At 40.5% G+C, this 24,337-nt stretch overlaps 4 protein-coding genes across 7 annotated transcripts in view; 3 read left to right on the forward strand and 1 right to left on the reverse strand.

Moving 5' to 3' along the window:
• The window catches only part of LOC139549743 (gastrula zinc finger protein XlCGF17.1-like), a 627,316-nt gene that overhangs the window by 194,890 nt on the left and 408,089 nt on the right, over positions 1 to 24,337 (forward strand). The window lies entirely within an intron of this gene.
• Positions 1 to 24,337, reverse strand: part of LOC139548097 (zinc finger protein ZFP2-like) — a 210,398-nt gene that overhangs the window by 89,293 nt on the left and 96,768 nt on the right. Inside the window, exon 1 of one of the 3 annotated variants that reach the window (XM_071357470.1) lies at positions 757 to 1,547. The exons of 1 other annotated variant lie outside the window; for it this stretch is intronic. In XM_071357470.1, coding sequence (XP_071213571.1) covers positions 757 to 1,153 — 397 coding nt within the window. In that variant the 5' untranslated portion in view covers positions 1,154 to 1,547. Of the gene's footprint in view, positions 1 to 756; positions 1,554 to 24,337 lie in introns of those variants that run through there. One more of the 3 variants, XM_071357452.1, reaches the window with a different exon arrangement.
• LOC139548119 (zinc finger protein ZFP2-like) overlaps positions 1 to 24,337 on the forward strand; it is a 408,144-nt gene that overhangs the window by 64,026 nt on the left and 319,781 nt on the right. The window lies entirely within an intron of this gene.
• LOC139547855 (zinc finger protein 271-like) lies at positions 8,345 to 22,355 on the forward strand. Its single transcript, XM_071356996.1, has 2 exons — positions 8,345 to 9,005; positions 20,560 to 22,355. Exons 1-2 carry the CDS (start codon positions 8,612 to 8,614, stop codon positions 22,206 to 22,208), a joined length of 2,043 nt encoding a protein of 680 aa, XP_071213097.1. The 5' UTR covers positions 8,345 to 8,611; the 3' UTR covers positions 22,209 to 22,355.

A 24,337-nucleotide genomic window follows, 5' to 3' on the forward strand; every position in this document is an offset into this window, starting at 1 on the left:
GTGGAAAGTGATGAAATGAAAGGCTTATTTGCTACGTGAGGTTTACTTGATCCAACAGAAGTTTCGTAGTGCTTAAGTTGTTATGTGGACACGTGACATACCGACAACTTTGATAAAAACACTATAGGAGTTGTCTCCAGATCGCTATGCATATTCATGCTAGTAGCTTAGCATCTCTCTCCATTGAATACAGGCGGTGCATATTCATGCTAATAGCTTAGCATCTCTCTCCATTGAATACAGGCGGTGCATATTCATGCTAATAGCTTAGCATTTCTCTCCATTGAATACAGGCGGTTGACGACACCAACCCTCATAGAACATAAACAATAGATTACAATAATTAGATGTATCCACCAATCCAAAGACAGGAGCTAGACAACCGGCAGTGAAGCTTTGTGGACAACAACTCGCCTTGTTAGGGCAGAGACATCTTGTCAGTATATCCATAATCTTTGTTGCAGCCAACCCAACTCTCACATGGTACTATTGGGGGGCACGGTGTGTAGTAAAACATCACTACATGAAAATCACTACATGCAGTGCCCCCCAGTCTGCGGTCAGCAGATAGACCCTTCTCAAATATAAATGTTAAGTCACTTTTGGAAACCGAACAGAGAAAACAAGGGGTAGCTTGTTCTCTACGTCGTCTGATTCTAGACATATCAGTCATCATCCTGGGCCCTCCGTTGAAGAGGTGTTGACGAGCCAACTCTGAATATCCAAAGTTAAAAACAAATTTAAGGCGGTACTTACTGGTGTTAATCAGATCTCCTATCTCTACCTCTTCATCTTCCAATGTGACAGTAATCTCTCCTTCCTTCTTCACTCCAAAAACTGCATCCTCCTCTTTCTCTTCCTCCTCTTCTTTTACTGTAACATCCTCCTCCTCTTTCACTCTGAACGCGTCTTCCTCTTCTTTCACAGTAACATCCTCCTCCACTTTCACTCTGAACGCGTCTTCCTCTTCTTTCACTGAAACGTCTTTCTCTTCTTCTTTCACCGTAACAGCCTCACCCTCTACTTCTTGTTTTACTGTAACATCCTCTTCTTCCTTCTCCTCTTTCACGACAATGTTCAGCCCCAGAGCTTCTTTCTCCGTCCAGCAGACCGCCTCTTCTTTAACAGGAGGGGAGTAGTTTAGGGAGCTCATGTTCGGGGATGTTAGCTAGCTAGCTATCATTAGCGACTAGGCTAGTGCTAACTTAACCAGCCAGCTACTATAGCTGACTAATAAATAATAACGTAATATTATATTACATAGGTTAACAAGTAGATACGAACTAAGTGTTTCGAAAACACAGTAGCTAATATACACCGAAAGTGTATAAATAGCTTGAATCTTTCGGCTACGTTGGCTAGCAAGCTACGGAGGTGGTTGACGAGCTGTTTATGAAGAACCGTCCACTAGATTATACGTCACGCTGGCAGCGTCGCCTGAAAGACGCACATCGCCGTCTGCTGACTGGAGGGGAAACGCAGTTGAGGATCATATTTTATTTTCAGACAAAGATGATTTTACATGGATTTAATAAAATAATACTATTATATTGAGACATACAAAGACAGGAATGTGTTGATTGATTAGTGCGAATAAAAAATGTTTACTACAGCACATTTAAGGCAGTTTCATTAAGTCAAACTAAATCTAAATAATTAGCAAACTACTGTAGGTCTATACTGCTCCTACATGGTGTAACAATACATCATGTAGATGTATATAATGAACAGACTAGGTCTATACTGCTCCTACGTGGTGTAACAATACATCATGTAGATGTATATAATGAACAGACTAGGTCTATACTGCTCCTACATGGTGTAACAATACATCATGTAGATGTATATAATGAACAGACTAGGTGTATACTGCTCCTACATGGTGTAACAATACATCATGTAGATGTATATAATGAACAGACTAGGTCTATACTGCAGGTCTATACTGCTCCTACATGGTGTAACAATACATCATGTAGATGTATGTAATGAACAGACTAGGTCTATACTGCTCCTACATGGTGTAACAATACATCATGTAGATGTATATAATGAACAGACTAGGTCTATACTGCTCCTACATGGTGTAACAATACATCATGTAGATGTATATAATGAACAGACTAGGTCTATACTGCTCCTACATGGTGTAACAATACATCATGTAGATGTATATAATGAACAGACTAGGTCTATACTGCTCCTACATGGTGTAACAATACATCATGTAGATGTATATAATGAACAGACTAGGTCTGTACTGCTCCTACATGGTGTAACAATACATCATGTAGATGTATATAATGAACAGACTAGGTCTATACTGCAGGTCTATACTGCTCCTACATGGTGTAACAATACATCATGTAGATGTATATAATGAACAGACTAGGTCTGTACTGCTCCTACATGGTGTAACAATACATCATGTAGATGTATATAATGAACAGACTAGGTCTATACTGCTCCTACATGGTGTAACAATACATCATGTAGATGTATATAATGAACAGACTAGGTCTGTACTGCTCCTACATGGTGTAACAATACATCATGTAGATGTATATAATGAACAGACTAGGTCTATACTGCTCCTACATGGTGTAACAATACATCATGTAGATGTATATAATGAACAGACTAGGTCTATACTGCAGGTCTATACTGCTCCTACATGGTGTAACAATACATCATGTAGATGTATGTAATGAACAGACTAGGTCTATACTGCTCCTACATGGTGTAACAATACATCATGTAGATGTACATAATGAACAGACTAGGTCTATACTGCTCCTACATGGTGTAACAATACATCATGTAGATGTATATAATGAACAGACTAGGTCTATACTGCTCCTACATGGTGTAACAATACATCATGTAGATGTATATAATGAACAGACTAGGTCTATACTGCTCCTACATGGTGTAACAATACATCATGTAGATGTATATAATGAACAGACTAGGTCTATACTGCTCCTACATGGTGTAACAATACATCATGTAGATGTATATAATGAACAGACTAGGTCTATACTGCTCCTACATGGTGTAACAATACATCATGTAGATGTACACTACCATTCAAAAGTTTGGGGTCACTTAGAAATGTCCTTGTTTTTTAAAGAAAATCTATTTTTTTCATTTATTTACCTGTTTTTGCTTTGTCATTATGGGGTATTGTGATGTCATTATGGGGCAATGTGATGTCCTATGGGGAATTGTGATGTCATTATTGGTTATTGTGTAGATTGATGAGGGGATTGAATCAATTTTAGGATAAGGCTGTAACGTAACAAAATGTGGAAAAAGTGAAGGGGTCTGAATGCTTTCCGAATGCATTGTATATATAGGGGCAGTACTTAGTGACATCACTTCATGAAACAGGATATACAAATATATAACATAGGTTCACAATCTCAACATTCAATGTATCAAAATATATGACCAAGCCGGAAGTGGAAACGCCAGCTCAGCCACAATCCTAGAGGTTCACTGATGATCAACCTCCTCCTTCACATCTGACTCCTGATGATCAACCTCCTCCTTCACATCTGACTCCTGATGATCAACCTCCTCCTTCACATCTGACTCCTGATGATCAACCTCCTCCTCCACCTCTGACTCCTGATGATCAACCTCCTCCTTCACATCTGACTCCTGATGATCAACCTCCTCCTTCACATCTGACTCCTGATGATCAACCTCCTCCTTCACATCTGACTCCTGATGATCAACCTCCACTTTCACATCTGACTCCTGATGATCAACCTCCTCCTTCACATCTGACTCCTGATGATCAACCTCCTCCTTCACATCTGACTCCTGATGATCAACCTCCTCCTCCACCTCTGACTCCTGATGATCAACCTCCTCCTTCACATCTGACTCCTGATGATCAACCTCCTCCTTCACATCTGACTCCTGATGATCAACCTCCTCCTTCACATCTGACTCCTGATGATCAACCTCCTCCTTCACATCTGACTCCTGATGATCAACCTCCTCCTTCACATCTGACTCCTGATTATCAACCTCCTCCTTCACATCTGACTCCTGATGATCAACCTCCTCCTCCACATCTGACTCCTGATGATCAACCTCCTCCTTCACATCTGACTCCTGATAATCAACCTCCTCCTTCACATCTGACTCCAGTGATCAATCCAGAGCGTCTTCTTTTTTGGGGAATCCCGATGGACGACGTCATCCAATAGGCCGTCATCACCACCACCGCCCACAAGTTAATTGTCATTCAGGTTATTAATGGGAAGAACATTAGCAATATGTCCTGTCTGGTAACTTGTCTCGTTCAAAGGACTCACATTGGCAGGTGCACAGGGAGAAACCCCATTAAAAAAACTCAGTTGATTTCAAACTGAGGAAAAACTTTTGTAAGTCTTTAACTGTAAAGTCTGTGGCCTGTGATGTTGGGACAAATGATAGTCCCTTATTATACAAGAGACAAAATCCACAAATTCTACAGCACAACGGCAGAGTCATGTCTTCAGTGTAAAACTAACAATGACTCAATAATCCTTCTGGGAATGTTATGATGTCATAAAGTTATGGGAGGAGATAGAAAGTTGGCAGTCAGAAGTACAGTTATACAATGTAAAATGACTTTTAATCTGTCTGTCTGTATATTTCAAAACATGGCATTTGAGGGTGCAGTGAGATACCCCAGAGTTGGACGATACTTTTCTCGTCAATCATCTTAAATATTATACTTAATTAAACCTGGAAATCAACCAATCCTGTGTTGTTAATTCAATAGAAAGGTCAAATGCTTTATTATCTAAAAGTTGAAAGTGACGGAGAGAAATAAAATGGTGCTGCTGTGTTCTAGTGGGTCTGGGCAGGTGTGATGTGGGTAATGGAGATGGAGGTGTGTTCTAGTGGGTCTGGGCAGGTGTGATGTAGTTAATGTTTGTATGATGTTGTTTGTATGTTTTGTATTTTTATAAAATAAAATCTTTTTAAAGTCCCAATGCAAAGTTAACCTCACTGTTCTATTTTTGGAGTTATTACATTAAACCAATCAGAATTCAGAAGAATGCCAAAGTCAGGTGTGAAGTAATATGGTGGACCAGCCTATTCCCTATAATGTAAACTACAACAGAAATAACTTCAAATGTATAACTTCAAATTAAACCAATCGTTTGAACTCATGACTTGAGTGATTAAAGTAAACCACAGTTTTGGAAATACATAACGTCATCTAACCAATCAAAGAATGTTAGCTATATGCAGTTATCTTAGCCAGCCAGCTAACATTAGGTATATGTAGTTATCTTAGCCAGCCAGCTAACATTAGCTATATGCAGTTATCTTAGCCAGCCAGCTAACATTAGCTATATGCAGTTATCTTAGCCAGCCAGCTAACATTAGCTATATGCAGTTATCTTAGCCAGCCAGCTAACATGAGCTATATGCAGTTATCTTAGCCAGCCAGCTAACATGAGCTATATGCAGTTATCTTAGCCAGCCAGATAACGTTAGCTATATGCTGTTATCTTAGCCAGCCAGCTAACATTAGCTATATGCAGTTATCTTAACCAGCCAGCTAACATTAGATGTATGCAGTTATCTTAGCCAGCCAGCTAACATTAGCTATATGCAGTTATCTTAGCCAGCCAGCTAACATGAGCTATATGCAGTTATCTTAGCCAGCCAGATAACGTTAGCTATATGCTGTTATCTTAGCCAGCCAGCTAACATTAGCTATATGCAGTTATCTTAACCAGCCAGCTAACATTAGATGTATGCAGTTATCTTAGCCAGCCAGCTAACATTAGCTATATGCAGTTATCTTAGCCAGCCAGCTAACATTAGCTATATGCAGTTATCTTAGCCAGCCAGCTAACATTAGCTATATGCAGTTATCTTAGCCAGCCAGCTAACATTAGCTATATGCAGTTATCTTAGCCAGCTAACATTAGCTATATGCAGTTATCTTAGCCAGCCAGCTAACATTATCTATATGCAGTTATCTTAGCCAGCCAGCTAACATTATCTATATGCAGTTATCTTAGCCAGCTAACATTATCTATATGCAGTTATCTTAGCCAGCTAACATTATCTATTTGCAGTTATCTTAGCCAGCTAACATTATCTATATGCAGTTATCTTAGCCAGCTAACATTATCTATATGCAGTTATCTTAGCCAGCTAACATTAGCTATATGCTGTTATCTTAGCAAACCAGCTAACATTAGCTATTTAGTCAACTAGCTATGGTCAGCAAGATGGAGCCCAACTACCGGAGACCAGTTAGAACCCAACTAAAACATGATGTGTGTTGAACGTGTTTGCATATCAAAAGATTAGGGACGAAATGAAGCTTCAGACGTCATTGATCACTGCTGATAAAGTGACACACTGCTTTGAAGTTAAGCGACTCCGGTATCAAATGTAACAGCGCTACGGGTGGGTGTTGTTATCGTGACCAGTGAGCTGATTAACATCCATATCGAAAAGTTGACAAAACAAAAAGGAGCAAGCAGGTTGATTTCCTCTGTCGTCTTGAGCCCATGGCAAGAACGCACCAGAGCCCACCGTGCTGACGGGTTCCCACTAGATAACACAACGACACAGTTCATGAGGTGAAGCTTGAGCTAGATATCAACCTAGCATGACCTTCCTAGATATCGAGCTAGTTCCTAGTCCCTTCCCTCAAGTCAGTGAGTCAACACAGGAAGGAGCAATGGATGGATAGTGTAAGAAATTGTAATAGATACTGGAAACTTGTTTTAACAACTTTTCAACACAAGCTATACTTGACACAAACATGCACCCATCCCCCTCTTTTACCCTACACGTCTACCCTTAATGATAGAAACCACAGACCCACACACACTCCCCTCCCCCATGAACAGGCCCCTGAAACAACATTAGGCATACACATTCTTTCCAAGGTTGTGACTAAGAGCCAATGGAACGTCGACACCAGGCCCGAACAGGACTACCCACGACCCAGATCGACCAATCAGAAGGCCAGACTACCAGATTCAACCTACGTCATTTGTTGCATATATAATCAGCACAATATTTTTAGGGCCTCTCTTTCCGACGATTCCTTACGAGTCAGACAGAATGGGGCCGTGCTGCACGATTTCTCAAATATCTTTACCTTTGAATAAACTGCCTTATTTTGCCATATCCACCTCGTCCCGTGTCTCCATTTGATCTCCTGTCTCCAGTAAATGTTTTATCAACAATAGTTCATTTATTTCCAAAGCTGCAATGATGGGACACACACAGTATGGATGAATGATCAGTAGTGACGGGATATAAATAGCACTCCCACAGCAATTCTACATTAATCTGCCCTGTAATACACTAACAAAAAAACAATTTAAATGTCTATCAAAGTCATTGTGATCGTATAGTGGATTTAACAATTCCTACTAATTCATAATTTACTATTATAAATGAATCACTTGTTTCCATGTGTCTCATATTCACTACATCAGAATTAACTGTCATCCATTTTAGTATCAAAATATATCAAATTAACCTGGAAAATGACTAAATGTCCCCCTCTGGTGGCGAAGAAGTATAATACACCTAAACTAACAAAACCGGGCTGATAAACTGGCTGGTGTTCATGAGTTTATAAAACATATACTTTATACATTTGTCATAAATGACCTGCATTGATGAGACACACAGTGTGGATGAATGATCAGTAGTCGACAGGGTAAAAATAGCACTCCTAAAGAAGATGCATTTTCCAGTTAGATACCAACTTGAAAGAGGGAACTTTAGCATAAAACCCACATGGAAAACTGAGATTTGGCAAATAACATATAAAGAGAGGCTTATTTGACGACAAACCAACAACAGTAGTTAGTAAAACATAAATTGCTAATGTATGATTTAAAAGGTGGATTTTATGATGTAATGTCAACTTTATATATTTCTATCCCGGGACTATTCAATTTTGAACTCACCCACAGCAATTCTCCATAAATCTGCTGTGGATTACCCAGAATCCCGAAATAAATTAATACATATGTGATAATTCAAAAACATAACTGGTTGTGCTTATAGGGAACCAGATCGTGAACACAAATAAGTTACTAAGTCTTTAACCACACTGTATTGTTACACTGGTGAGTAAAAACTCATGCTTCCTACACTAACTTTTTGTCTGAACATTATAATATATATTTTACGTCACACTAGCGTCATTGTCTTAAAGTCGCACAACTCCATCGCAGTCAGAGGTTCAGACTGAGCGTTACCCACTCCAGTCAGCAGATGGCGGTGTGCGATTTTAAGGCAATGCTGTTAGTGTGACGTATAATCTAGTGGACGGAACGCAATGCTGTTAGTGTGACGTATAATCTAGTGGACGGAACGCTTCTTTCAGCAGCAGCAACAGTTAGTCCGCCACCTCGGTAGCTTGCTAGCCAAAATAGCCGAACCAATAAAGCACTTTAGACGCTTTAGTGTATATTAGCCACTGTGTTTTAATCCCTCATCTGTCGTCTAGTTAGTTAGTTATCCTATTTCATTTCATATTTACGGTGTTGTTGTTATTATTCAGCTGGCGGGCTGGTTAAGTTAGCATTAGCCTAGCTAGCTAACATCTCCGACCATGAGTTCACTAAATTACTCACCTCCTGCTAAAGAAGATGTCTGCTGGACGGAGAAAGAGGGTCTCATCAAAGAGGAGGAGGAAGAGAAGGATGTTACAATACAAAAACAAGTAGAGGGTGAGGCTGTTACAGGGAAAGAAGAAGAGAAAGACGTTACAGTGAAAGAAGAGGCGTTCAGAGTGAAAGAGGAGGAGGGTGTTACAGTAAAAGATGAGGATTCAGTTTTTGAAGTGAAAGCGGAGGAGGGGGAGATTACGGTCTCATCGGAAGAAGAGGAGGAGGAAACTGGATATCTGGGCCCGATTTCCCAAACGCAATTTAAGGCATCCAGTGGTTCTAAAGATGAACTTAGCCATAAGATGGTTTTGAGAAACCGGGCCGTGATTACCACTGGTAAGTACTGTCTTAAAAACAGAGGTACAAACTCTGCAGTCGTTGAACTGATGTTTGGTGTTAAAGGCGAAATCTGCAATTGCTACATCCATATTTTGACTTTTAAATTATTTATTTATAGCCATTGATTCTTGAAGAATATAACACATGCCTCATGAGCTTAGTTCAACTGTTGTACCCCATCAGAACCCAAAATAAGCTTTTTTTACTCCAATGTTTAGAAACAATGTAAATCAACAGCCTCAACATGGTTAAAACTATAATGTTGATATCTTGGATGGTCAGTCCTTGCATCCATAGGTCTGTCTATGAATTTGAGAGTAGTTAAATGTCCCCAGGCCCATCATCATCTTATTACCAAAACAGTTGTGGAATGACAGATTGTTATTGTTTCAACTGCAGATTGGCTGATTGATGTGTTTTTTTTTTTTAAGGGACAACCTAGGATTTAAATAGCAACAAAATGGCTACCAAGAGACTTGGTTTGGTAAACAGCTGAGGGATGGGGCTGGAGAAATGTAACCACTCTCAAATTCATAGAGAAAGCTATTGTAGCAACCGTAACCCAACACCTAGCGACACCTAGCGACCTGAAGTTCAGACATCTTGGCATCTTGGCATAACAGTTATAAGGTGTTGGCTTGACAGTCGCTGGACCCAGGTTTGAGTTCAGCTCAGGGCAACCCCCTGAATTCACGACACTATGAATACAAGGACTGGCCATCCATGATGTCATAATGATAGTTTAACCAGGTTTCTAGGATATATAGTATATTCTAGAATTCATCCATGATGTCATAATGATAATTTAACCAGGTTTCTAGGATATATAGTATATTCTAGAATTCATCCATGATGTCATAATGATAGTTTAACCAGGTTTCTAGGATATATAGTATATTCTAGAATTCATCCATGATGTCATAGTGATAGTTTAACCAGGTTTCTAGGATATGTACTATATTCTAGAATTGCCAGTGAAGATTTCCTGTGGAGGAAAATTATTAGAGCTGTTGATAAGTCATTGTATAATATTCAGCCATTTTTTTTTCATGCCCTTACATTAAAGGCAAGACATACCTAGATTCAATTACATTCATGAATTGGTTTGAAACCTGTGTTTTAAACCCTTCTCAAAGTTGGTGCCTTGACGGATTTGTGAAAAATGGTTTGTCATGAAACACTATTTTTTATTTATTTAAATGTAACCTTTATTTAACTAGGCAAGTCAGTTAAAAACAAATTCTTATTTACAATGACTGCCTACCCCGGACGACGCTAGGCCAATTGTACGCCGCCCTATGGGACTCCCAATCACGGCCGGTTGTGATACAGCCTGGATTTGGTCCAGGGTGTCTGTAGTGGCGCCTCAAGCACTGAGATGCAGTGTCCGCTGCTCCACCTGGGATCCCCAAAATCATGTTCTAGTGCTGTCCCCAACTAAAATAACTCTTGGTCAACCAAGAGTCATCTGTTCTTTCTACCAATCGCCCCATGTGTTTTTATCAAATCTATATGTACTGAACTTGTCTGATGCTTTAAGCACGCTGTTTGATTAAATAAATTATACACACAAATGACTAGAGTGAGCCAGTCATCAATATAACCCGACCAGAGGGAGCCGCTCGTCAACACAACCCGACCGGAGGGAGCCGGTCGTCAACACAACCCGACCGGAGGGAGCCGGTCGTCAACACAACCCGACCGGAGGGGGCCGGTCGTCAACACAACCCGACCGGAGGGAGCCGGTCGTCAACACAACCCGACCGGAGGGAGCCGGTCGTCAACACAACCCGACCGGAGGGAGCCGGTCGTCAACACAACCCGACCGGAGGGAGCCGGTCGTCAACACAACCCGACCGGAGGGAGCCGGTCGTCAACACAACCCGACCGGAGGGAGCCGGTCGTCAACACAACCCGACCGGAGGGAGCCGGTCGTCAACACAACCCGACCGGAGGGAGCCGGTCGTCAACACAACCCGACCGGAGGGAGTCCCCTGTTCCCTCCTTCAGGGAACAGTAGTTAAAAAAGTGGGGTATATATACTTGTGATGGTGAGAACATGTTTTTGTCTGAACTACGGCTGTAACGACTCTTTGGGAATAATTAAACTTGGTAAGCTTCTCTAGTGTCCATGAGTTATTTACTCTAAAAAATGAGAACCTAACACTATACCTAGTTTTCCCTGAAGGAGGGAAACGAGGCGCAACACCTGTTTGGCCACACCCCTTCCTGGGTCGGTGAAGAGTGGTGTTAAATTTAACTTCTTATGGCTGCAGCCCGGTGTCGGTACACTTATGACAACAGCCACTTCAAGTGCAGGGCGCGAAATTCAAAATATATATATTTTTAATATTTAACTTTCACACATTAACAAGTCCAATACAGCAAATGAAAGGTACACATCTTGTGAATCCAGCCAACATGTATATTTATTTATTTATGTTAGCTCACCACCAAATACAAAAAAGGACAGACATTTTTCACAGCACAGGTAGCATGCACAAAGCCAACCTAACTAACCAAGAACCAACCAAACTAACCAACAAACAACTTCATCAGATGACAGTCTTATAACATGTTATTCAATAAATCTATGTTTTGTTCGAAAAATGTGCATATTTCAGGTATAAATCATAGTTTACATTGCAGCTACAATCAGAAATTGCACCGAAAGCAGACAGAATAATTACAGACACCAACGCCAAATACCTAAATACTCATCATAAAACATTTCTGAAAAATACATAGTGTACAGCAAATGAAAGACAGGCATCTTGTGATTCCAGCCAATATTTCCGATTTATTAAGTGTTTTACAGCGAAAACACAATATAGCGTTATATTAGCCTACCACAATAGCCAGAAACACAAGCCCTTCCCCAGCAGTAAAAGTTAGCGATCGTGACAAACCAGTAAAAGATATATAATTTTTGACTAACCTTGATATTCTTCATCAGATGACAGTCCTATAACATCAGGTTATACATACACTTATGTTTTGTTCGAAAATGTGCATATTTAGAGCTGAAATCAATGGTTATACATTGTGGTAACTTAGCTACTTTTTCCCACAACGTCCAGATTTTTTTCTGACACTTTTTCTGACACACATATTCTGACCAAATAGCTATTCATAAACATAATTAAAAAATACATGTTGTATAGGAAATGATAGATCCATTAGTTCTTAATGAAATCGCAGTGTTAGAATTCTAAAAAATAACTTCATTACGACATCCAGCTTCGGTATAGCTAGAGTACCCAAAAGTTGGGCGCCGACGACTAATTCACATGTACGACAGATATATGAAATAGCATCATAAAATGTTTCTTACTTTTGCTGATCTTTCATCAGAATGTTGGACAAGGGGTCCTTTGTCGGGAACAATCGTTGTTTGGATTTAGAACGGCCACTTTCCCTCTCGATTTAGCAAGCACACTAGCCAAGTGGCACGAATCTCTCCATCGTCAACAAAGTCAGAGAACAGAACACGGCAAAACTCCCGAAAAAATTTCAATAATCTGATTAAACAATATTGAAAAAACATACTTTACGATGATATGGTCACATGTATCAAATAAAATCAAAGCCGGAGATAGTAGTCGCCTATAACGGCAGCTAAACAGAAGGCAATCCCACTGTCCACCTCGCGCTCTCCAGAGTATCGGAAATGGGGGACACGTCATACAAAGAGCTTGTTTTCCACTTCAGACCAAGATAAACACTACATTTCTTCTCTCACAGCCTCTTGACATCCAGGGGAAGGTCTATGAAGTGCACGTATACTCTTACGTATCATGCCCATTTATAGGCAGGAAGAAGAACAGAGCCTCGATTTCAGACTTTCCACTTCCTGGTCAGGAAGTTTGTGCCAAATGAGTTCTGTTTGACTCACAGATATAATTCAAACGGTTTTAGAAACTAGAGAGTGTTTTCTATCCAATAGTAATAATAATATGCATATTGTACGAGCAAGAATTGAGTACGAGGCCGTTTGAAATGGGCACCTTTTATCAGAGCTACTCAATACTGCCCCTGCAGCCCAAACAGGTTAAGGAATAAATCAACAAGGCGGAGCTTCCAGCGAGGCGTGAATTTAATAGTATGTTGTACCTAGTTTCCCTCCTTCAGGGAACAGTCGTTATAGTCATAACGTTACGCTTGTCATATGATGAACGTCAACTTAAATACGGGATCTTGCTGTGGGACAGTTTTTTTGTATTCTGAAATGCACTCGAACTACGTATCATTTAGTGGCTCCTTATGTTACGCTGGGAAAACAGTTTGTGGGCACAGAAACACTAAATAATTTCAGCGTTTGCTAAATCCAATGGTTTTTAACTGAGAGTCATCTTGTAATCAGATGGCGTAGCAGTAAGACATTTGTTGAAAATGTTACCTTTTTTTGTATATATTGAAATGTATTGCAATATCTTTTTCCATTTTTTAATTACATATACCTTCCGGCAACCCGCCTCACCCAATGTGATACGGATCTGTTTGTTTTTTTTAGACCTTATAGCTAGAACCTCCATCAGAAGCTAGCCATCAGAAGCTAACCAGCTAATTAGCTACTAGCTATTTAGTCATTGTTAGCCACTGCTAGCGGCCTTTACCTTTTTAGCTCAGACACCAGCCGCTTTTAGCCTGGATAACACCTGTCAGTCTGCACTGCGATATCAACCCTGAGCATATCGGACTGTTTTTCTCCACTACATCACCGTATTCCTGCCGTAAGCTCTGGACCTTTACACCAGATAATCGCAGCTGGCTAGCTGCTACCGAGTTGCCCAGCCTCGAAGCTAGCCTTGAGCCAGGCCCATCTCCCGGCCTGCTCACTCTATGATCACTCGGCTACACAGCTGATGTCTCCCAGACTCTTCACTAAGATGACTAGAAGCCACTACATCACCGGATTCCTGCCGTAAGCTCTGGACCTTTGCACCGGATTGGCTACAGTGGCTGACGCCCTTGTCCCGAAGCTAGCACCAGTTAGCCTCGAGCCAGGTGCATCTCCCGGCTAGCAAACAAAATTACTCCAGCTACAATACCTCTTTTGCCAGTTGGCCTGGACCCTTTGTCGACACGGAGCACCGCCGATCCATCACGACTGGTCTGCCAACTCAATTCCGTCAGATATGCCCTCAACCAGCCTTTGACAGACGTCAGTGACACCTTGTCCCGAAGCTAGCACCAGTTAGCCTCGAGCCAGGGCCGGCTCCCGGCTAGCATAGTAACGACTAGCTAAAGGCTTCCCTGGTTCATATATTGCTGTTCACTGGACCCTATGATCACTTTGCTACATAGCTGATGCCTGCTGGACTGTTCATTAATCACGGTACTCTATTTTGTTTATCTGTCGGCCCCAGCCTCGAACTCAGGCCCTGTGTGTAGTTAACTTCTTATGGCTGCAGGGGCAGTATTGAAGAGCTTGGATGAAAGGTGCACAGTGGTGCCCAGAGTAAACATCCTGCTCCTATGTCATAGTTGCTAATATATGCATATTATTAGTAGTATTGGATAGAAAACACTCTGAAGTTTCTAAAACTGTTTAAATTATGTCTGTGAGTAAAACAGAACTCATATGGCAGGCAAAAACCTGAGAAGTTCCACTTCCTGTTTGGATTTTTTTCTGGGGGTGCCAGATTTTCAACCAAGCTCTCATTGAAATTACAGCGAGATATTGATTAGTTTTCCTTCCTATGGCTTCCACTAGATGTCAACAGTCAATATAACTTTTTTTGAATACTCTAATGTGAAGGGGGGCCGAAGGAGACAGGAATTAGTCATCACCGCCATGAGGTGACCACGCATTGAAGAGGCGCGTTCACGTGAGAGGGAGCTCCGTTCCATCGGTCAATTGAAGTCAATGTAATTCTCCGGTTGGAACGTTATTCAGATGTATGTTAACAACATTCTAAAGATTGATTCAATACATCGCTTGACATGTTTCTACTGACTAACGGAACTTTTGGACATTTCGTCACGTTATAGGGACGCGCTTTGTGACTTTGGTTAGGGCGTTTGGTAAACAATTCCAAAGTAGCTAATTGGATATAAATAACGGACATTTGCGAACAAATCAAGCATTTATTGTGGACCTGGGATTCCTAGGACTGCATTCTGATGAATTCATCAAAGGTAAGGAAACATTTATCATGTATTTTCTGGTTTCTGTTGAGTCCAACATGGCGGCTAATTTGGCTATTGTTCTGAGCTCCGTCTCAGATTATTGCATGGTTTATTTTTCCGTAAAGTTTTTTTGAAATCTGACACAGCAGTTGCATTAAGGAGAGGTATAACTATTTCTGTTGAAACGATGTGGCTATGCAAAATCACTTGATGTTTTTGCAACTAGTGAATCTAACGCGCCAATGTAAACTCAGATTTTTTTTATATAAATATGAACTTTATCAAACAAAACATGCATGTATTGTGTAACATGAAGTCCTATGAGTGTCATCTGATGAAGATAATCAAAGGTTAGTGATTCATTTTATCTCTATTTCTGCTTTTTGTGAAAGCTATCTTTCGCTGGAAAAATGGCTGTGCTTATTGTGGTTTTGTGGTGACCTAACAATCGTTTGTAGTGCTTTTGGTGAAAAGCATATTTGAAATCGGACACTTTTGGTGGGATTAACAACAAGATTACCTTTAAAATGATATAAGACACATGAATGTCTGAGGAATTTTAATTATGAGATTTCTGTTGTTTGAATTTGGCTCCCTGCACTATCACTGGCTGTTGTCATATCATCCCGGTAGCGGGATTGCAGCCATAAAAGGTTAACTGACCCTCTCTGCCCGTTCATCGCCATTTTACCTGTTGTTGTTGTCTTAGCTGATTAACTGTTGTCTTACCCGTTGTTGTCTTAGCTAGCTCTCCCAATTAACACCTGTAATTGCTTTATGCCTCGCTTTATTTCTCTCTAATGTCAATATGCCTTGTATACTGTTGTTAAGGATAGTTATGATTGTTTTTATTTTACTGCGGAGCCCCTAGTCCCACTCAACATGCCCCAGGGAACTCTTTTGTCCCACCTCCCACACATGCGGTGACCTCACCTAGCATAACTGGTGCCTCCAGAGATCCAACCTCTTATCGTCATTCAATGCCTACGTTTATCTCCACTGTACCCGCACACTACCATACCCCCTGTCTGTACATTATGCCTTAAAATATATCCTACCACGCCCAGAAATCTGCACCTTTTATTCTCTGTTCCCAACGCACTAGACGACCAGTTCTGACAGCCTTTAGCCGTACCCTCATCCTACTCCTCTGTTCCTCGGGTGACGTAGAGGTTAAACCAGGCCCTGTGTGTCCCCAGGCGCTCTCATTTGTTGACTTCTGTAACCATAAAAGCCTTGGTTTCATGCATGTTAACAGCAGAAGCCTCCTCCCTAAGTTTGTTTTACTCACTGCTTTAGCACACTCCGACAACCTTGATGTCCTTGCCGTGTCTGAATCCTGGCTTTGGAAGGCCACCAAAAAGTCTGATATTTCCATCCCCATCTACAACATTTTCCATCAAGATAGAACTGTCAAAAAGAGAGTTGCAATCTACTGCAGAGATGGCCTGCAAAGAGTTCTGTCATACTTTCCAGTCCATGCCCAAACAGTTCGAGCTTCTAATTAAAAAAATTAATCTCTCCAGAAATAAGTCTCACTGTTGCCGCCTGTTACAGACCCCCCTCAGCTCCCAGCTATGCCCTGGACACCATATGTGAATTAATTGCCCCTCCCATCTATCTTCAGAGTTAGTTCTGTTAGGTGACCTAATCTGGGATATGCTTAACTTCTACTTCATCACAATCCCGGATCCGGGAGCACCCCCATCAGTAAAAAAGCTGACTAGCATAGCCTAGCATAGCGTCACAAGTAAATACTAGCATCTAAATATCATTAAATCACAAGTCCAAGACACCAGATGAAAGATACACATCTTGTGAATCCAGCCATCATTTCTGATTTTGAAAATGTTTTACAGGGAAAACACAATATGTATTTCTATTAGCTAACCACGATAGCAAAAGACCCAACCGCATATTTTCACCATTTTTTTACTGCATAGGTAGCTATCACAATTTCGACCAAATAAAGATATAAATAGTCACTAACCAAGAAACAACTTCATCAGATGACAGTCTGATAACATTTATTGTATAGCATATGTTTTGTTAGAAAAATGTGCATATTTCAGGTATAAATCATAGTTTTACATTGCAGCCACCATTCCAACTCTCACCAAAGCAACTAGAATAACTACAGAGACCAACGTGAATTACCTAAATACTCATCATAAAACATTTATGAAAAATACACAGCGTACAGAAAATGAAAGAAAGATCTTGTGAATCCAGCCAATATTTCAGATTTTTTAAGTGTTTTACAGCGAAAACACAATATAGCATTATATTAGCTTACTACAATAGCCAACCACACAACAGCATTGATTCAAGTTATTTTAGCTATAAATCAGTTTTACATTACTGCTACCATCATAGCCACCATCATAGCTACAGTCAGAAATCGCATGGGAGTAGCCAGAGAAAATACAGACACCAACGTCAACTACTAATTACACATCATAAAACATTTCAGAAAAATATATGGTGGATAGCTAATGAAAGACAAAGATCTTGTGAATAGAGACAATATTTCAGATTTTTGAAGTGTTTTACAGCGAAAACACAATATAGCATTATATTAGCTTACTACAATAGCCAACCACACAACAGCATTGATTCAAGCCAACAATAGCGATAACGAATTAACCAGCAAAATATATTAATTTTTTCACTAACCTTCTCAAACTTCTTCAGATGACAGTCCTATAACATCATATTACACAATACATATAGAGTTTGTTCGAAAATGTGCATATTTAGCCGCACAAATCGTGGTTATACAATGAGAATAGTAGCCAAGCTGCCAACAAAATGTCGGGAGAAATCTTGGGAGAGGCACCTATTCTAATCAATAAATAATCATAAACTTGACTAAAAAATACAGGTTGGACAGCAAATGAAAGATACATTAGTTCTTAATGCAACCGCTGTGTTAGATTTTTAAAATTAAAATTAACCTGTCTGGCTCTGGCGTTCCGCTAGCGGAACTCCTCCCACATTCCACTGAAAAGGCAGAGCGCGAAATTCAAAAGATATTTTTTAGAAATATTTAACTTTCACACATTAACAAGTCCAATACAGCAAATGAAAGATACACATCTTGTGAATCCAGTCAACATGTCCGATTTTTAAAAATGTTTTACAGCGAAAACACCACATATATTTATGTTAGCTCACCACCAAATACAAAAAAGGACAGACATTTTTCACAGCACAGGTAGCATGCACAAAGCCAACCTAACTAACCAAGAACCAACCAAACTAACCAAGAAACAACTTCATCAGATGACAGTCTTATAACATGTTATACAATAAATCTATGTTTTGTTCGAAAAATGTGCATATTTGAGGTATAAATCAGTTTTACATTGCAGCTACCATCACAGCTACCGTCACAAATAGGACCGAAGCAGCCAGAGTAATTACAGACACCAACGTCAAATACCTAAATACTCATCATAAAACATTTCTGAAAAATCGATGGTGTACAGCAAATTAAAGACAAACATCTTGTGAATCCAGCCAATATTTGAGATTTTTTAAGTGTTTTACAGCGAAAACACAATATAGCATTATATTAGCTTACTACAATAGCCTACCACACTACCGCATTCATTCATCAAGGCACGTTAGCGATAGCAATAGGCACGTTAGCGATAGCGAATAAACCAGCAAAAGATATATAATTTTTGACTAACCTTGATAAGCTTCATCAGATGACAGTCCTATAACATCAGGTTATACATACACTTATGTTTTGTTCGAAAATGTGCATATTTAGAGCTGAAATCAGTGGTTATACATTGTGCTAACGTAGCATCTTTTTCCCACAACGTCCAGATTTTTTTCTGACACATATTCTGACCAAATAACTATTCATAAACATAACTAAAAAATACATGTTGTATAGGAAATGATAGATACACTAGTTCTTAATGCAATCGCCGTGTTAGAATTCTAAAAATAACTTCATTACGATATGCAGTTTACGTTATGGCGAGAGCGTGCCCAAAACCTGGCCGCAAACTACTAGTTCACATGTACGACAGATATATGAAATAACATCATAAAATGGGTCCTACTTTTGCTGATCTTCCATCAGAATGTTGTACAAGGGGTCCTTTGTCCAGAACAATCGTTGTTTGGTTTTAGAACGGCCTTTTTCCCTCTCGATTTAGCAAGCACACTTGCCAAGTGGCGCGAATCTCTCCATCGTCAACAAACTCAGAGAACGGAACACGGCAAAACTCCCGAAAAAATTTCAATAATCTGATTAAACTATATTGAAAAAACATACTTTACGATGATATTGTCACATGTATCAAATAAAATCAAAGCCGGAGATATTAGTCGTCCATAACGACAGCTTATCAGAAGGCAAATCCAGGTCCCTTCTCGCGCTCTCCAGAAAACAGGAAACTGGTGACACGTCATGCCAAGAGCTATTATTCGACCCCAGATCAAGTTACACACTCAATTTCTTCTCTCACTGCTTGTCGACATCTAGTGGAAGACGTATGAAGTGCATCTAAACTAATAAATATCAAGGACTTTAATAGGCAGGCCCTAGAACAGTGCATCGATTTCAGATTTTCCACTTCCTATCAGGAAGTTTGCTGCAAAATGAGTTCTGTTTTACTCACAGATATAATTCAAACGGTTTTAGAAATTAGAGAGTGTTTTCTATCCAATAGTAATAATAATATGCATATTGTACGAGCAAGAATTGAGTACGAGGCCGTTTGAATTGGGCACGATTTTCCCCCAAAGTGAAAACAGCGCCCTCTGTCCTCAACAGGTTAACGTTACTACGACATACAGCGTGCGTTAACCTTTTCTCAATAGGGGGTGCTGTTTTCACTTTGTAAAAATTTCGTTCCCAAATTAAACTGCCTCGTACTCAATTCAACCTGGAAATAGAGGTTACTCCCCGGAGTTTTCCCCCATTTACATTCAGAATACATTGTGAAAAACTAAAAGCTTTGCTCACCATTTTTGCTCCAGGCAGATATACTACATCCATAACTTGTGGTTTCCTCATTATCAGATATACTACATCCATAACTAGTGGTTTCCTCATTAGCAGGGAGGTGTTTCTGCAATCAAATTGTGTGCGCATCGCCCTCCTGCCACAATTTTATTAAACACAGAAAGGGGCCTATATTGGAGACCAAAAGTCATCTGGCACACTGCTTAAAGTTTCAACAACATGAATAACTTATTTCCAGTCTACAATCATCGATGTTATTACTAAAATATGACTATTCTTGCTCATTTTAAGACAATTGTCAAATAATTTTAACATTCATTACAGACGTCAATTGTTGTACAACATCATGGCTACGCTGTTGGCATCACCTTTTACAGTGGATTTCCACTGTTGTGGGCCTTTAATCATCTGACTTTGTTGTTCACACAGGAGAGAGACGGGACTATCGTGGATCCTCTGGCGAGCCTCAGCAACCTCATCATGCTGAAGAGGCAGAGAAGAGTCTCTCCAGATCAGAACGCCTCAATAAACACCCGCAGAGATCCACAGGGAAGAGAACTCACTGCTGCTCTTACTGTGGGAAGAGATTCACCTCATCAGGCATTAAAATGCATCAGAGAACACACACAGGAGATAAACCATTTAGCTGTGTTCAATGTGGGAAGAGTTTTAGTAAATCTGGCCATCTGACAGTGCACCAGAGAACACACACAGGAGAGAACCCTTATAGCTGTGATCAATGTGGGAAGAGTTTTAGTAAATCTGGCCATCTGACAGTGCACCAGAGAACACACACAGGAGAGAAACCTTTTAGCTGTGATCAATGTGGGAAGAGTTTTACTACATCTAGCAATCTGACTATACACCAGAGAATACACACAGGAGAGAAACCTTATAGCTGTGGTCAATGTGGGAAGAGTTTTGCTGCATCTGGCTCTCTGACATTGCACCATAGAATACACACAGGAGAGAAACCTTATAGCTGTGGTCAATGTGGGAAGAGTTTTTGTCAATCTAGTGATCTGACAGTGCACCAGAGAACACACACAGGAGAGAAACCTTATAGCTGTGGTCAATGTGGGAAGAGTTTTGCTACTTCTGGCTATCTGACTTTACACCAGAGAACACACACAGGAGATAAACCATTTAGCTGTGTTCAATGTGGGAAGAGTTTTAGTAAATCTTGCCATCTGACAGTGCACCAGAGAACACACACAGGAGAGAAACCTTTTAGCTGTGATCAATGTGGGAAGAGTTTTAGTAAATCTGGCCATCTGACAGTGCACCAGAGAACACACACAGGAGAGAAACCTTATAGCTGTGATCAATGTGGGAAGAGTTTTACTACATCTAGCAATCTGACTATACATCAGAGAATACACACAGGAGAGAAACCTTATAGCTGTGGTCAATGTGGGAAGAGTTTTGCTGCATCTGGCTCTCTGACATTGCACCATAGAATACACACAGGAGAGAAACCTAATAGCTGTGGTCAATGTGGGAAGAGTTTTTGTCAATCTAGTGATCTGACAGTGCACCAGAGAACACACACAGGAGAGAAACCTTATAGCTGTGGTCAATGTGGGAAGAGTTTTGCTACTTCTGGCTATCTGACTTTACACCAGAGAACACACACAGGAGAGAAACCTCATAGCTGTGATCAATGTGGGAAGAGTTTTAGTAAATCTGGCCATCTGACAGTGCACCAGAGAACACACACAGGAGAGAAACCTTATAGCTGTGATCAATGTGGGAAGAGTTTTACTACATCTAGCAATCTGACTATACACCAGAGAATACACACAGGAGAGAAACCTTATAGCTGTGGTCAATGTGGGAAGAGTTTTGCTACTTCTGGCTATCTGACTTTACACCAGAGAACACACACAGGAGAGAAACCTCATAGCTGTGATCAATGTGGGAAGAGTTTTAGTCAATCTGGCCATCTGACAGTGCACCAGAGAACACACACAGGAGAGAAACCTTATAGCTGTGGTCAATGTGGGAAGAGTTTTACTACTTCTAGCAATCTGACTATACACCAGAGAACACACACAGGAGATAAACCTTATAGCTGATATCAATGTGGGAAGAGTTTTACTAGATCTAGCTATCTGACAGTGCACCAGAGAACACACTCAGGAGAGAAATCGTATAGCTGTGGTCAATGTGGGAAGAGGTAATCTGATTAAAGATCTCTGACTAAACATCAGAAAATACATGAAGGAGTTGTTTCATGATATCAATGAATTAATGTCACAATGTAGAATGTTTTAACATTGTTGTAGAAGTATTTTAATGATGTCACAATGTAGAATGTTTTAACATTGTAGTAGGAATAGTGTAATGATGTCACAATGTAGAATGTTTTAACATTGTAGTAGGAGTATTTTAAAACCTGTTAGGGCTGCAAGCCCGATATCGGTACACCTCTGACAACATCCAGCTCAAGTGCAGGGCGCGAAATTCAAAATCTATTTTTTTTAAATATTTAACTTTCACACATTAACAAGTCCAATACAGCATTTGAAAGATAAACATCTTGTCAATCCAGCCAACATTTTTTTAATGTTTTACAGAGAAAACACCACATATATTTATGTTAGCTCACCACCAAATGAAAAAGAGGACAGACATTTTTCACAGCACAAGTAGGATCCAAGTAGCATGCACAAGCCAACCTAACTAACCTAGAACCAACCTAAATAACCTAGAAAAAACTACCTCAGATGACAGTCCTATAACATGTTACACAATAAATCTATGTTTTGTTCAAAAAATTTGCATATTTTAGCTATAAATCAGTTTTACATTACTGCTACCATCATAGCTACAGTCAGAAATCGCACGGGAGTAGCCAGAGAAAATACAGACACCAACGTCAACTACTAATTACACATCATAAAACATTTCAGAAAAATATATGGTGGATAGCTAATGAAAGACAAAGATCTTGTGAATAAAGCCAATATTTCAGATTTTTAAAATGTTTTACAGCGAAAACACCACATATATTTATGTTAGCTCACCACCAAATACAAAAGACAGACAGACATTTTTCACAGCAACGGTAGCATGCAAGTAGCATGCACAAAGCTAACCTAACTAACCTAGAACCAACCTAAATAACCTAGAAAAAACTACCTCAGATGACAGTCCTATAACATGTTACACAATAAATCTATGTTTTGTTCGAAAAATGTGCATATTTTAGTTTTACATTACTGCTACCATCATAGCCACCATCATAGCTACAGTCAGAAATCGCATGGGAGTAGCCAGAGAAAATACAGACACCAACGTCAACTACTAATTACACATCATAAAACATTTCAGAAAAATATATGGTGGATAGCTAATGAAAGACAAAGATCTTGTGAATAGAGCCAATATTTCCGATTTTTGAAGTGTTTTACAGCGCAAACACAATATATCGTTATATTAGCTTACTACAATAGCTAGCACACAGCAGCATTGATTCTAGTCAAACGGTAGCGATAGCACAGTTCGACAGATATATGAAAAAGCATCCCAAATTGGGTCCTTATCTTTGTTGATCATCCATCAGAATGTTCTCCAAGGGGTCCTTTGTTCAGAACTTTCTTTCTTTTGATCCAGAACGAACTATTTCCCTCTTGAATTAGCAAGCACAATGGCGGTGCGGCGCTAACCTCTCCATCTGGCGGTGCGGCGCTAACCTCTCCATCTGGCGGTGCGGCGCTAACCTCTCCATCTGGCGGTGCGGCGCTAACCTCTCCATCTGGCGGTGCGGCGCTAACCTCTCCATCTGGCGGTGCGGCGCTAACCTCTCCATCTGGCGGTGCGGCGCTAACCTCTCCATCTGGCGGTGCGGCGCTAACCTCTCCATCTGGCGGTGCGGCGCTAACCTCTCCATCTGGCGGTGCGGCGCTAACCTCTCCATCTGGCGGTGCGGCGCTAACCTCTCCATCTGGCGGTGCGGCGCTAACCTCTCCATCTGGCGGTGCGGCGCTAACCTCTCCATCTGGCGGTGCGGCGCTAACCTCTCCATCTGGCGGTGCGGCGCTAACCTCTCCATCAATGGCGGTGCGGCGCTAACCTCTCCATCAATGGCGGTGCGGCGCTAACCTCTCCATCAATGGCGGTGCGGCGCTAACCTCTCCATCAATGGCGGTGCGGCGCTAACCTCTCCATCAATGGCGGTGCGGCGCTAACCTCTCCATCAATG

Source organism: Salvelinus alpinus, chromosome 2 (genome assembly GCF_045679555.1).
Source record: "Salvelinus alpinus chromosome 2, SLU_Salpinus.1, whole genome shotgun sequence".
Lineage (NCBI taxonomy): Eukaryota > Metazoa > Chordata > Actinopteri > Salmoniformes > Salmonidae > Salvelinus > Salvelinus alpinus.